The sequence below is a fragment of the Culex quinquefasciatus genome, chromosome 3, assembly GCF_015732765.1.
Source record: "Culex quinquefasciatus strain JHB chromosome 3, VPISU_Cqui_1.0_pri_paternal, whole genome shotgun sequence".
Lineage (NCBI taxonomy): Eukaryota > Metazoa > Arthropoda > Insecta > Diptera > Culicidae > Culex > Culex quinquefasciatus.
This window is the reverse complement of record NC_051863.1, coordinates 71,765,360-71,780,698: the sequence shown is the minus strand read 5'-3', so window position 1 is coordinate 71,780,698 and position 15,339 is coordinate 71,765,360. Positions and strand designations below refer to the sequence as shown.

The 15,339-nt window shown below is 36.8% G+C and overlaps 1 protein-coding gene across 3 annotated transcripts in view; it reads left to right on the top strand.

Moving 5' to 3' along the window:
* LOC6037551 (acetylcholinesterase) overlaps positions 1–15,339 on the top strand; it is a 248,691-nt gene that overhangs the window by 117,056 nt on the left and 116,296 nt on the right. Inside the window, exon 1 of one of the 3 annotated variants that reach the window (XM_038261577.1) lies at positions 7,387–8,974. The exons of the other annotated variants lie outside the window; for them this stretch is intronic. Coding sequence (XP_038117505.1) covers positions 8,970–8,974 — 5 coding nt within the window. The 5' untranslated portion in view covers positions 7,387–8,969. Of the gene's footprint in view, positions 1–7,386; positions 8,975–15,339 lie in introns of those variants that run through there. 3 annotated transcript variants of the gene reach the window in all.

Here is a 15,339-nt window from a genome sequence, read left to right as displayed (position 1 = left end):
ATTTGGAATACCTTTCTAAAAATGTATAACATGACGGGGTTTCTTCCAAAAAACACTCTTTCTACAATTTTCCGGACTTTTGTTAAAATCGTTTTTTAGCATAACTTTTGAAGTACTTATCTAAACTTTACATTTTTTAATAGTGACTTATGGGACCCCAAGACGGATCGAATGAAGAATTTCGTTTTTCGAGTGATTTTATAGCCTTTTTTCAGCAAGATGCACGGAGAAAAAAGAGATCCCAAAATCGTGAACAAGCGTTCATGAAAATGGGAACCTTGAACAAAGTGTTCAAATCCCATGGTACGATTTTGAAAAACGTACCATGAAATTTGAACACTTTGTTTGTGGTTCCCATTTTCATGAACGCTTGTTCACGATTTTGGGAACTCTTTATTCTCCGTGTGAGGAAGGCAAAAATTGTGCCTCGGCTCCGTCCGGGGTCAATGGAGGGGGGGGGGGGGGGGTGACAAACAAAATACCTAACCATAGTCTCATCATTTCAATGAAAAACAAAATGCATTTCACAATAGTTTAGTCGTTTGCAATCATTAGGCTGGTACAAATAAAAGTTTTTATTCGCTCATCTTCAAAAATGGCAATTATTTTTTTTTTTCAATAAGTTAAAGTGCAATCAGCTGAAATCGATTTGAAATGAATTTCCCTGCTTTTAAATTGATTATTAACAGGTATGAGTTGATTTAAAAATATTTGATTTTTTTAATTTTTTGAAAATGTTTGATGTCGATGTACGATGTCAAATCTTACCTTTTTTTTGAAAATTAATGGTTGCGGAACAACTGGAATAGTGTAAAATGCATTTCGTGCAAATTTTATTGTTAGGCTTGGCTTGGCCTGTTATTTTAATTTTGATATTGTTTTTTTTTTGCAGCAAATGTAAAAAGGCAACTTTTGGTTTGGTTCAAAATTATGTTACCTAGTTCACCATAAGGGTGATTTTGAAAATTTAACTTTTCAGGAATAGTTTTGTGATTTTTTTTGTCTTCTAAAAAGTTGTAGGGCTTGGCAATCTCAGCAACTTTGTCGAAGACATCAACATTTTATCTCGCAAATTACGCCTTCTAAGGCCAAACCATCAAAAATCAGTTATTTTGAACGTAGCAATTCAGGGTTAAGTTTTTGGGAAAAGTGATGTTCGAGGCACTTTTAGATCTCTGCAAAACGGCCATTTTTATTTCTTGAAAAGTCAATTTTCACACATGGGTCAAAAGTTAATGCCATTTTAATGTAAAAAGGATGCATTTTTAAAACACCAATATCTCGAAAATGTGCAGGTCAAAAATCCCAGGGGTATTTTCTTTAAACTCGAGATACCTTTATTTGAAAATATCTAATTTTCAAGGAAAAAGTGCATGGGACCACCCTAACGAAATTCAAAAATGGTCCAACTATATGTTTTTCCATGTAATTTTGCCTGCTAAATCTGAATATGCCCTCAAAATTGAGCCAAAGTGTCAAAAAATAGATTTTTGGTCATATTTTGGGTTCCCATGTAAAATTATCATAAAAACTCAAAATCGTTAACAAGCGCTTACGAAATTAAGATCCACAAACAAAGTTTTAAATTGCATGGTACGTTTTTCAAAAACGAACCATGAAAATGAACTCTTTGTTGGTGGTTCCCATTTCCATAAACGCTTGTTGACGATTTTTGCAATGAATTTTTCTCCGTGTGTTTGCATTGTTATCAGCAAAATACCATGAATCATAAATAATTGAAGTATGCTCTTGCCATTCAAGCCTTCGGACACCTAGTTTCGAGTAAAAATCTTGCAATATAGGCCGCTTAGACCTTTAGGTTGTCCAATGTACTATCATATTTACAAAAAAAAATCATGTAAATTTGACGTTATATTTTCTGATTATTATTTATGTCTCTTAGTATTGATCGATATCGAGGGGAGAGAAATACAAAATAAAAAATACTCTAAATTTCAGGAATGATTAAAAAAAGCAAAAGATATCACAAAATATGTTTTACCATTTCGTCATGAAACTACTTAATTTTCCTGTCATTCTTGAGCGTTAGAACGGCCTACTTTTCTCTACCAAAAACAGAATGGAAATTCAATACCTTTCAATGCCAGTGCTAAAAAGTCGAACTTTTTAGCATTTGTACCGAAAAGTAATGTTTGACAGCAGGCTTAGCCGAATTATCCGCTTTGTAAGCGAATGATCATGGTTTCGATTCCCATCTGCTCCAACCTTCCATCGGATGAGGAAGTAAAACGTCGGTCCCAGCCTTGGTAGTTGTTAGGCCGGTTAGTCATTCCAGGTATGGGAGTCGTCTCCCTGTTATAAAGACAAAAAACACACCAAACCAAGTCTGCTCCGGTGGAATCGCTGGCGGCGGTTGGACTCGCAATCCAAAGGTCGTCAGTTCTAACCCTGGAGTGGAAGGTTCCTTGTAGTAAAAAGAGGTTTGGGTGCTTTCCGCATTCATGCCAATGGACTCCTAGGTTTGAGCAGAAACTTGCAATAGAGATCATAAAAGACCCGCAGGTTGTTGAAGTTGATGGTTTGATTTTGATGAATGTTCGACATACAGTTCTTTCAAAAAGCTTTTTCGGAATTGGGTCCTAAAATGAAGCTTAGATTGCTGATATTATTGTTTACAGCGATAAATCTTATTTTTCTGAGTACAATGACACTTGTACGACCACAAAGAGTTTAAAATGGATTTTTAAATCAATTTTGAAAAATTAACCTCGCGGTCCTTCTTGACAGAAAAGCTCCTTCTTGACAGCTCGTTCCAAGGGGACCATAGTTGATCCATCGAAAAAATGTTTTCTTGTCAACTTTTTTTTTGCATTAAAATAAAAAAAAAGTGATCAGAAATGGTTTTTAATTGTGTTTTTTATCGTTGTGCATAAAAATTTACATAGAGCTTTAGTACCCAATTGCAAAACTTGACTTTTTCAACACTCGTCGTGTTTATCTAAATCGGTTATAAATGTACGACTCGTGCTGAAAAAATCGTCTTTTGACAACTTGTGACATAAACTACTATTTTATTTAACCCTTTCCTGATGGGTCATATATCAACCAAAAATCTGATTTTTTTAAAACTAGCTTATTATTTTCGTATTGTCATAAGAATAATTTTCCCGTCATTGACTTAACATATATTGTTTTCAAAGATTCAGACTCAGTAGGGTTAAACGATTTATTGATAAAATCCATGAACGTTCGACTTAAATTCCGCTCAAAGGTGTTTTCTGAATTTCAAAAAATATTGTATGGAACTTGTTATAAAACATGACATTTTTCAGCACTCCTCGTATTTATTCAACTCGGCGAACCTCATTGGATAAATGTACGAAACGTGCTGAAAAAAAAATATTTTTGCAACTTGATGCATTAACAGGCACTTTAAAGTGTTTTGCTACTGCACGTGATTTCGTCTGCTAGCACTTCCCGTGCTCCTCCTTATTCCTCTCCCGGTGGAGATAAGAGTGGCTGGCAATGGATGGTTTTCCTGTTCGCGTAGGATTGGTTTTAATTCTTACAGAATTAAATTTCTAAGCAGCCGGGGCTGGACAATTATCACACATACATGACGAAATCCAGTCTGCAACCCGCTAAGATCACAATCTCCATGCGAATGCGAATAAGAAAGCAAATGAGCAATTCTCTACAAAACCGGCCGATTTCGACCATTTTTATTTTTTGTATTTTTTGATTTGGCTCAAACTTTGTGGGGGCCTTCCCTATGACCAAAGAAGCCATTTTGCATCATTAGTTTGTCCATATAAATTTCCATACAAATTTGGCAGCTGTTCATACAAAATGGTACGTAAATATTCGAAAATCTGTAACTTTTGAAGAAATTTTTGATCAATTTGGTGTCTTCGGCAAAGTTGTAGGTATTGTTAAGGACTATTTAGAAAAAATAGGTACACGGAAAAAAATTTCCCGATTTTTTATTAACTTTTTTACAAAAACTCAAATTCCCAAAATACGTATTTTTGATTTTCGAGATTTTTGATATGTTTTATCCGCAACTTTTGAGCTATAGAGAAACATGGTCAAAATCTGCCGCCGAGTTATGATTTTTGAAAAACTGGTGATTTTGGAAAAAATCGAAATTTCATACATAAAATTTTTGACCTCATTTTTATGCAAAATTGAATTTGCAATCGAAAATTACTTTACAGATTTTTTGATAAAGGGCCCCGTTTTCAAGATATAGCCACCGAAAGTTTCATTTCAGCGAAATATTTGCAGTTTTCGATTTTTAAAAATAGTGACCATGAGTGACCATTTCTAAAATTTTTTTGAAAAGTTCAGAAAATTTGCTATAAAATTGTCTAAGAGACATCGAAGATTGGACCTCTGGTTGTTGAGATACAGCGGAAAAGAAACACGAAAATTGAAGTTTTCTAAGTCTCACCCAAACAGCCCACGATTTTCTAATGACGATATCTCAGCAACTAATGGTTCAATTTTCAGTGTTAATACATGAAACATTCGTGAAAATTTCCGATCTTTTCGAAAAAAATATTTTGAAAAAAATTAAATCAAGACTAACATTTTAAAAGGGCCAAACATTGAATTTGAAATGTTAGTCTTGATTTAATTTTTTTCAAAATATTTTTTTCGAAAAGATCGGAAAATTTCACGAATGTTTCATGTATTAACATTGAAAATTGAACCATTAATTGCTGAGATATCGTCATTAGAAAATCGTGGGCTGTTTGGGTGAGACGTAGAAAACTTCAATTTTCGTGTTTCTTTTTCTTTAAGCCGCTGTATCTCAACAACCAGAGGTCCAATCTTCGATGTCTCTTAGACAATTTTATAGCAAATTTTCTGAACTTTTCAAAAAAAATATTTTTAGAAATGGTCACTCATGGTCACTATTTTTAAAAATCGAAAAACTGCAAATATTTCGCTGAAATCAAACTTTCGGTGGCTATATCTTGAAAACGGGGCCCTTTATCAAAAATCTGTAAAGTAATTTTCGATTGCAAATTCAATTTTGCATAAAAATGAGGTCAAAAATTTTATGTATGAAATTTCAATTTTTCCAAAATCACCAGTTTTTCAAAAATCATAACTCGGCGGCAGATTTTGACCATGTTTCTATAGCTCAAAAGTTGCGGATTTTGTCCCTAAAACATATAAAAATCTCGAAAATCAAAAATACGTATTTTGGGAATTTGAGTTTTTGTGAAAAAGTTAATAAAAAATCGGGAAATTTTTTTCCGTGTACCTATTTTTTCTAAATAGTCCTTAACAATACCTACAACTTTGCCGAAGACACCAAATTGATCAAAAATTCCTTCAAAAGTTACAGATTTTCGAATATTTACGTACCATTTTGTATGAACAGCTGCCAAATTTGTATGGAAATTTATATGGACAAACTAATGATGCAAAATGGCTTCTTTGGTCATAGGGAAGGCCCCCACAAAGTTTGAGCCAAATCAAAAAATACAAATAAAATCCATTTCCGGTTTTGGTAGAGAATTGCTCAAATGCGAAAGCACGTAATTACGTCTGCTAGCACAATGACTTTAAATCTATAGTTAAATGAAGTAAAAACTGAATAAATCTGACAAACGTCATTTTCAATTCATGTTTTCTACATTCCAAACCCAAAAAAACAGAATAAAGAGAATAGTTCCTCCAAAATTCATAGAGCTCAGTGCTGAACTTGATAGAACAATAATTGTAGCTCACACCGTCAATACAAATTTGTTCATTTCATATTGAAACAGTAACTCTCCGACTTCTGGCTAGACGAGGCAGTTAAGTCATTCAGTTAGTTTGTCAAAGGTCCCTGGTACGATTCCCGTAGTTGACACTTTTTTATTTTTTATTTGACACATATTTTTTTTTTAAGAAAATGAACCCGAGGGCATAGTTTTTCTGGCCATCTCGAGCTGTGTTCTCTGTGTTCACATACGGTAAGACACTCCAAAACAAACAAAATGTATCTCTCCCTGACGTGCTTCACAATCCACCGACTTCTACACTCAAACCCCGATGGTTTGACACCAACTGTTGTCAAACGGGGTCACTTTTTAGTTTGACACCCCTTTTACACGGAGTTCACACGCACTACCAAACGTTTGTTTTGATAGTGTGCGTGAACGCAAACGTGTAAAAAGTGACAGTTCGTAAAAAAAGTGTCAAACGAAAAAGTGACCAACCACCGGGGGTTGAGTGTATTCAAACCCTGGGACGGGACGGCTGGATAGAGTCTTCTTTTTGAGTGTTTACGTTTGTATTCTTCTTCTGTTTGTTGCAAGAAAATTCGTATTCGAAAACAAATATCAAGCAATCTGTGATTCAGATAGCTTGACAATTCAAATTTTCTCGATGATGTCTTTCAACTCAGTGCTCAAGCATGCGGATGACTTTTTCTTTGGTTGAAATGTTGTTTAGTTTTTCCTCGCAGATTTTTTTTTTAAATTTGGCTGTTAAAATTTGCGGTGTGGCCATTATTTTTGTTTGCTTTTTAAATCCAGTTCTACAATGTTGTTTCTTCACGCCACATTTTAATTTCATGGGAAGCACAGGTTTAATATTGTTCAATATAGATGACATTTTTATGTAACGCGTTAAAAAAAATAACAAATGGGCAAAAGAATAGTTAGATCATGAAATGTATTGTTTTTTTGAAATGAAAATGCTGATAAGTCAACATTCGGTGTACGATAGAATTAAATGCCTTTCAATTAAAAATATTTTAATCAATCTATTAATGCAACTTACAATTATTTGTGAAATTGATTTAATTTTTTTTAACTCAAATTATAATACTTCTTATTTTCTCCTCATAAGAAAGTACTGGTTTAGGTTGACAGAAGCGGCCATGTTGAAAGTGGTTTAGTTTGACAATAGGTTTTTTTCCCTTTGTTTATCCCATCCCAGTTCAAACCCAATCATCTACTCCCATTTCAAATTGACACTCAGACGTCGACTCCGAGTCCTCTAATATCACCCAACTCTTCCGTCTCCGACTCCAACTCCACACTGTCCTGACTAAAACCAAACTCGCGAATCTCCAGAGAACCGCTCTCCCGCTACTGTATCCTTCACGGCGCGCTGCCAGGTTAAAAGTTCAGGACCACTACGAAAGAAAAAAAAAGAAAAGCTCGGAAAATAACATAAAACTTTAGCACACCACACTCCCGTTCACCCCCTCCGTACGCGTGTGTTTGTGTCTCAGCACAACTTTGGTGTTTCCGCTCGCTCCGCTAGTGTTGGTGGCGACGGCGGCAGGAGCATCGCGACAATGCGACTAAAATCCTTTTTTTCTTTCGCGCTCCACTCCACCGTGCTCTCTCTCTCTCCCGCTCTGCTCGGATGGTTTTCGGAATTTCCATCTCGGAGCTTTCGCAGCCAGCTCCGCCGACCTGCTGCAGGTAGTGTGAGCCTGAAACTTTCCGGAATCGCATGTGGATCCGCAGCACATCGCGCGCGCATTTTTCTTGGTTGATCTGAAGTCTTCTGAGGGGGTTCCTCGTTTTGGAAGGATAAGCTGGAGTTTTTCAGCGGGGATTCGACGGGTCGTCGATAGCAGTGGTGTACGGCGAGGTCACGGATTGTGTTCAAAGAAAGGATTAGCCTGGGGGAGTTGAACTCCAGGTGGCTTGTGCTGGAAAAAGTTTTTCCGTCGTGGTGCAGATGGAACAGTGAGGGAAGAAAGAAGAAAAATGCAATGCAGTATTAATAGGGAAAGGTTAAGGAGATAAAGAGCTTGCAGAAGTAGCAAGGTAGCGAAAAACGGTATTGCGGATCGGAAGCTTGCGAGAGGAACAGCAACAGCAGCAGGACACGGCAGGGCACTGCAGCAGAGGAAAATCAATGGTGGAACAGACGAAAATTTGATATTTTTGACTTTCAAAATAACACACAGGCAAGATACAGAGGGGGGCAAGATAAGAGAGCGCCAACGGAAGAAAAAGTGGTGAGCATTGGACACGAAGACAACGACGACGACGACGACTTCGACAGAGGACACACAGCTGAGACACGAAGTGGCACGAAGAGTCGTGCGACAAGGAGGGGAACGGGAAAATCAAAAACTCAAATAAAATTAGCACAGTTTTTCTTTGGTAGGGTGAACTTTGTCTCCTCATCCCCGCTCGTCAAGGATCCTCTGGGGTTGGCAGAGTGCCCGCAGAGCAAAAGGACAATTGTGGTACGACTGGAAGTCGTTATCAGCGGAGAGCATCATTGGACGCAAAAGGTTTCGGAACAAACAAGTCTCCAGCAAGAAGCCCAAAGTCGCCTTTTGTCTGCTGTCGAGGAGGGATCCCCCTCTCTCCGGAGATCCGGCTCTCAACCAACACCAGACGACGATACGGATCTCTCGCCGCAGATTCCCTCTCTCGCTGTGAAGCACGCTACCGCTGGAGCATCAATCGTCAGTCTGTTCCAGAGCAGAGCCAACGAACCATCGTCGGAAGAGCTGATGCCGTTGTGACATTCGCTCCGATTGTGTAAGCAAATAAGGTTAGGACACACCGTATTCACGAACTCTGACACCAAGCTGTCATAGCCGTCACTGACGAGAAGAAAAAGAAACAAGAGTCGACAACACACTCACAGTCTCACGCCGCCAGAGAGCACACCAAGAGTCACATTGAGAAAACCACACGCCAGAAGAAAAGAAGAGTTGTTCAAGAAGGAAGCTAATACCACACACACACACACTCACACACACCGGGAGAAACCGCACAGCAGGCGGCGCTGTGAAATTCACACGTTCGGTCGGTGAAGTGGTGGAAGGAACTCGGCGTCGGAGTAGCAATTAGTGAATTACAAACAAAGGGAAATAAGGGAAGGAGTCAAGAGTCAACCAGTGGAACCAGTGGTGCAGTGAGTGATTTTTTTGTGTTGTTGCTGCAGAAAGGAACGCGCGACGAGCACACTCTTGTGAAATCGGTGTCATCATCGTTAAATGCTCTCGACCGTCAACTTATAGCTATCATATGCGGTGAGTATCTCCTATTGTTGAAGCGGTTGGCCCCACTGGAACGGGATATCTGAGGCTGGGGCGGTTTGTTTGAACCGGAAATTGGGACGAATTGATGAATGAATCGAGTTATAAAAGGGATTGGATCATTCGAGCCACTTGAAATGATACGTTAAAGTTGTTTAATGGAAACGCTGGGTGAATTACTTTTCACGAATGCTAATGATACGATTTCTCAAAGATTTTTAACTATTCTTATTACTCATAAGAAGCCTTCTGTTACCCAGCAGTGTACGAAATAGACATCGCAAGGTACACGAACTCTATAAATAAGGCAATAACTCAAAAATAAATTCTAGAGTAAATTTTCAAAACAACCTATTGGTCATGGATTTCCTATGCAGTTATGACCTTTTGAAAATTTAATCTAGAATTGATAACTCGATATTACAAAAAAAAAATCCGGGACCCGTGGTGTAGAGGTAAGCGCCCAGTTGGCCTAGGTTCGATCGCAGAAGGTCCCGGTGGCATTTCAAGAGACGAGATTTGTCGGCTCTCGCCTTTCGTCGGAAGGGGAAGTAATGTTGGCCCCGTTCTAATCTTAGAGGTTAGGTCGTTAGCTCAGTCCAGGTGCAGGAGTCGTCTCCCTGGGTCCTGTCTCGGTGGAGTCCACTGGTAGGCAGCTGGACTCACAATCCAAAGTCGTCAGTTCGAATCCAGGGGTGGATGGAAGCTAAGTTGTTAAAAAGGTTTATAACTGCCGATAATATAATTGAGTTACATACGATAATATAACGATGGACGGACTCAGCAAAGTGTACAAAAGTACCGCGAAAATGTGATCTTTTTGTACTTTGATTTTGAGTGTTAACAAATTGATTTTTAATTCATTTTTGTTTTGTGTTTGTTTTCCAACATTTCCAACTAAGAAGAGATCCTGCCAAAAAAAGCTTTCTGCCGAATGGTTTTCTGCTGTACGACTTATTCGGCCCAATGAGTTATTCTGCCATTTGTACTATTCCGCCGAACAACATTCTGCCAAAAAAACTTATTCGGCCAAATGAGTTATTCTGCCATTTGTACCATTCCGCCTAATGACATTCTGCCAATTGATTTTCTGCCTAACAAACTTTTCTGCCTAACGATTTTTCTGCCGAATGACCTTTTCTGCCGAATGACTTATTCCACCGATTGTTTTTCTGCCGTTCGGCTTTCCGCCGAATGTCATTCTGCCGAATAATTTTCTGCCGAATGGCCCAGTCCCATTCTCTAACAAAACCGGAAATGGGTTTTATTTTTATTTTTTGATTTGGCTCAAACTTTGTGGGGGCCTTCCCTATGACCAAATATGCTATTTTGTGTCATTGGTTCACCCATACACTGCCCATAATTGAAAATTCGGCTATTATGCCAAATCAAGTATTCCGAGAAAAACGCGTTTTAGTGTTTGACACAAAATCTTCGTCAAGGTAATTTCCCATAAGAGTGGCATATTAGCCGTTTGGTTTTTCGCATCGGCAGCCAAGTCTAGACACTATTTCAGTAAAATTCAAGTTCCAGAAGATGCGTTGGAACGTCCTCTACCACCTGGTGCTAATATCTCGTTTTTGCCAAAAGTGGATATTAGCCGTTTTTTCAATGGTGGGCAGTACAAGTCTCCATACAATTTTGGCTGCTGTCCATACAAAAATGGTACGTAAATATTCAAACAGCTGTAACTTTTAAGTGATTTTTCTGATCAATTTGGTGTCTTCGGCAAAGTTGTAGGTATTGTTGAGGACTATTGAGAAAAAAATAGGTACACGGAAAAAAATTGCGAATTTTTTATCAACTTTTTTTACAAAAACTCAATTTCCCAAAATACGTAGTTTTTGATTTTCGAGATTTTTTGATATGTTTTAGGGTACAAAAACCCTCAACTTTTGAGCCATGGAGAAACATGGTCAAAAAATCTGCCGCAAAGTTATGATTTTTTTTTGAAAAATATTGATTTTTGGAAAAAAAATCGAAAATTCATGCAAAAAGAAATTTAACGTAATTTTTATTATGTAAAACTGAATTTCGAACCGAAAAGTACTTTTCAGATTTTTTGATAAAGGGTTTTAAAGATATAGCCACCGAAAGTTTGATATTAGCGAAACATTTGCAGTTTTTTGATTTTTCAAAACAGTGACCATGAATGCCCATTTCTAAAAATATTTTTTTGAAAAGTTCAGAAAATTTGCTATAAAATTGTCTAAGAGACATTCCAGATTGGACTTCTGGTTGCTGAGATACAGCCGCTTTAAGGAAAAGAATCAGGAAAATTGAAGTTAAAGTCTCACCAAAACAACCCACCATTTTCTAATGTCGATATCTCAGCAACAAATGGTCCGATTTTCAATGTTATAACTTGAAACATTCGTGAAATTTTCCGATCTTTTTGAAAAAAATATTTTGAAACAAATTAATTCAAGACTAGCTTTTTAAATGGGCGTAATATTCAATGTTTGGCCCTTTTCAAATGACAGTCTTGATTTAAAAAAATACATATTTTTTTCGAAAAGATTGGAAAATATCACGAATGTTTCATGTACATGGGTTGTTTTGGTGAGACTTACCAAGCTTCAATTTTCGTGTTTCTTTTTCTTAAAGCGGCTATATCTCAGCAACCCGAGGTCCAATCTTCAACATCTCTTAGACAATTTTATAGCAAATTTTCAGAACCTTAAAAAATATTTTTAAATGGTCACTCATGGTCTTTATTTTTAAAAATCGAAAAACTGCTAATGTTCCGCTTAAATCAAATTTTTGGTGGCTATATCTTGAAAACAGAGCCTTTTATCATCAAATCTGAAAAGTAGGTACTATTCGATTGGATATTCAATTTTACAAAAAAAATACGTCAAAAATTCATAACTCGGCGGCAGATTTTTTTTACCATGTTTCTCTATGGCTCAAAAGTTGCGGGCACCTAAAACATATAAAAAAATCTCGAAAATCAAAAAATACGTTTTTTGGGAAATTGAGTTTTTGTGAAAATAGTTTATTAAAAAATGTGCAAAAAAAAATTCCGTTCACAATTTTTTTTTTCTCAATATGCCTTAACAATACCCACAACATTGCCGAATACACCAAATTGATCAGAAAATTCACTCAAAAGTTACAGCTGTTTAAATATGTACGTAACATTTTTGTATGCACAGCTGCCAAAATTGTATGAAGACTTGTATGGGTGAACCAAATAGCTTATTTGGTCATAGAGAAGGCCCCCATAAAGTTTAAGTCAAATAAAAAATACAAAAAATACAAATGGTCGATATTGGCCGATTTCGTAGAGAGTTGCTCATTTGTTTTGTAAACATGTTGAGAAAAATAACAGAAAAAATATCGACATCAGGGTCGACAAATTGAGTAACTGTGCCAAAATTGGCTGTTATGAAAATGAAACTGGCTTCCAGTCACCAAAAAAAAAATCAATCATACTATCGATTGACTCGTTAATCAAAGTATTTGGTCAAGTCACTTAGCGCAAAATTTATGACCATGTCAAAATTGGTAAAAAAAATTTCCAGAGTTTCAAAAAATTTCCACATTTAAGCCATTTCTTTAGGGGGTATATCGAAAAAAAAGTCTAGCTGAATATTTTCGGTTTTCAATGAAAGCATTTGTTTTGAGACATTATTTTAGCGCAAAATTAATATCTTGTCAAAATTGACCAAAATTTTCCCATAATTTTAAAGGAATTTGATAAAACACTGTTCCACGAAAATAATAAATGTAGTATCTCGAATTAGATTTTTTTTTTGACAATTTCATGTCTGTTTTATTACTGCTGCTTTTATTGAGTCCGTCCCATATGTGAAAACAGCAAGCCGAAAAAAAACGCATGTCAAATTTGTCACGCCCATAAGGCTACGTGTTAGAATTTCACGAAAAAGCGGATTTTTCCGGTTTTCTAAAAAAAAACGGAATCGACGTAACACCTTATAATGTGGCCCTCTTAAACCTTGCGGTTTTGTCAACGGATCCACAGGCGTGTATCGTTCTTTTTGCGACAAGACTCCGCCTCCCGGGTCTCCTAAGTGTGAAGGTATGGGCACGGGGAGAGGGCACCGAATACCTATATTTACACTTAGAATTTTTTGCGTCCGCCTCGGGATTCGAACCGGCGACCTCTGGATTGTGAGTCCAGTGCGCGGTCCGATTGATCCACACAGGCCGACTAAAACAAAGTAATAAATTTTATGTATTTTACTGACAGCATGATTTCGAACCAAACTGCATAATTATCCCAAAATTGACGAAATTACGTTTGGGACGGGCTTGCTTTGAGCGGAATATAAAAAAGGGAGGTATAAAAAAATTAGATTTGAAATTTCATATTTTCAGTAAAAGCATTCATTTTAGCGCAAAATTAATCATTTTATAAAAATTTGCATAAAATTTCCCATAGTTTCAGAGGAATTTGTTAAAATACTGTAATACCAATATAATAACATAATCTGGTGCCCGAGCATTGACCAGAATTTGTCAATATCAAAACAATACCTTAAATTGGTATGATACCAACTTATGCTCTTGCATAACACTACTCGACAAAACAAAACTTGTGTCATGCGCTTCACGATATCTCATCGGTTCCTCAGAGAAAATGCTTCCCCGAATCCGATGCAATCGACAGAATTTGATTTTATGTCCATGGAGACTGATGAGAATGTGGTAAATTTTTAAACATAAAAAATCGAACAATTTAAAAAAAACCATGCGTCTCCTCCCAATTATATGAGCCATCTACAAGTATATGGAAGCGCCTGGTGCATAGCCATTTCCTTTTAGCACAACGGAAACAACCAATACAAATGTATAAAAAAAGTTGTCAAGTTCGGGGGGTCCACAGCTAGCATTTTTTGTACGATTATAAAAATAAATATTAAAAGTTAAAATTAAAATATTTGAAAAACATTTTTTGGAGTTAAGATCTACGAGTCTACCACCGTAACAAGCAAGAGGTCATCGGATTTTGACCCCAGATCATGTGCCTATAGCATCAGTGCATAGGGGAGAGTGGGGAGACTTGATCCCCGGGGACACTTGATCCCAAGCCTGTATCTCGTCAGCATGTGGGTAAAACACTTAGCTTTGTTCTAGAAAGTTGTGCGAAATTGACTAAAACTCATTGTAGAAAACAAAGAAAAAAATTAAAAAATGTTTAGATTGAGCTACACACATTTTTCGAAAAAGTGCTGCAAAAAACGTCCAAGAGATCTTTTTTCTTTGTTTTGATAAGTATAGAAAACACTCAAAAATTATTAAAAAAAATATTTTTTATACATGAATTGCTTGATAAACATATCAACTCCAAAACCCTTACGCATTTGACGTTAAATTTATCGTCATACTATTTTTACAAACAATTGTTTAAAAAAGTACGTTTAGGGAGACTTGATCCCTGCATTTTTACAGTCACTGGAATCAGCCTCAAGATTAATTAATTGAGCTGGGTTTTTGTACATAGTTTCCTTGAGTATAGTTGTACATAACTTACTGCAGTGTGCACCATTTTTCAAAAGTTTTGTAAACAAAAATTACCAGCTTTTGTAAACATGCTCAATTTTGGTCTTAAAAAGAAAATTTTAAGTATTTAAATATTTTTCATGCTAAAATTGTTATATTGTGAACATAAACGTACAGGTTTAATGTGAAATTGCTGTAACTTATAGAAAATTAAAAGTTTGCATGAATAAAAAATATTTTGCCTAAGATTTTTTCAAAATGTTTAAAGGGGGATCAAATTACCCCCAACATTTTGAAAATGCCGCTTTAAAATATTTTTTTAAAACGCTTGGCATGATTCGAAGAGTTTATCTGATGAAATACCCTTATCAGCCAAACATAGTTGAATGTTCAAGCTTTCAATTCATGCAAAAAGATCATAGTTTTGTGAGAAATTGACAGAGTTATGTGCGATACAAAAAAAGGGGATCAAGTCTCCCCACTCTCCCCTATGGTAGACTACTATATGAATGTGTTGGGATGTCCATGGTCATCCGAGGACTCCCTGGAGTTAAGATCTACGAGTCTACCGCCGTAACAAGCAAGAGGTCGTTGGATTTTGACCCCGGATCATGTGCGTATAGCATCAGTGCATATGGTAGACTACTATATGAATGTGTTGGGATGTCCATGGTCATCCGAGGACTCCCTGGAGTTAAGATCTACGAGTCTACCGCCGTAACAAGCAAGAGGTCATCGGATTTTGACCCTGGATCATATGCGTATAGCATCAGTGCATATGGTAGACTACTATATGAATGTGTAAGGATGTCCATGGTCATCCAAAGACTCCCTGGAGTTAAGATCTACGAGTCTACCACCGTAACAAGCAAGAGGTCATCGGATTTTGA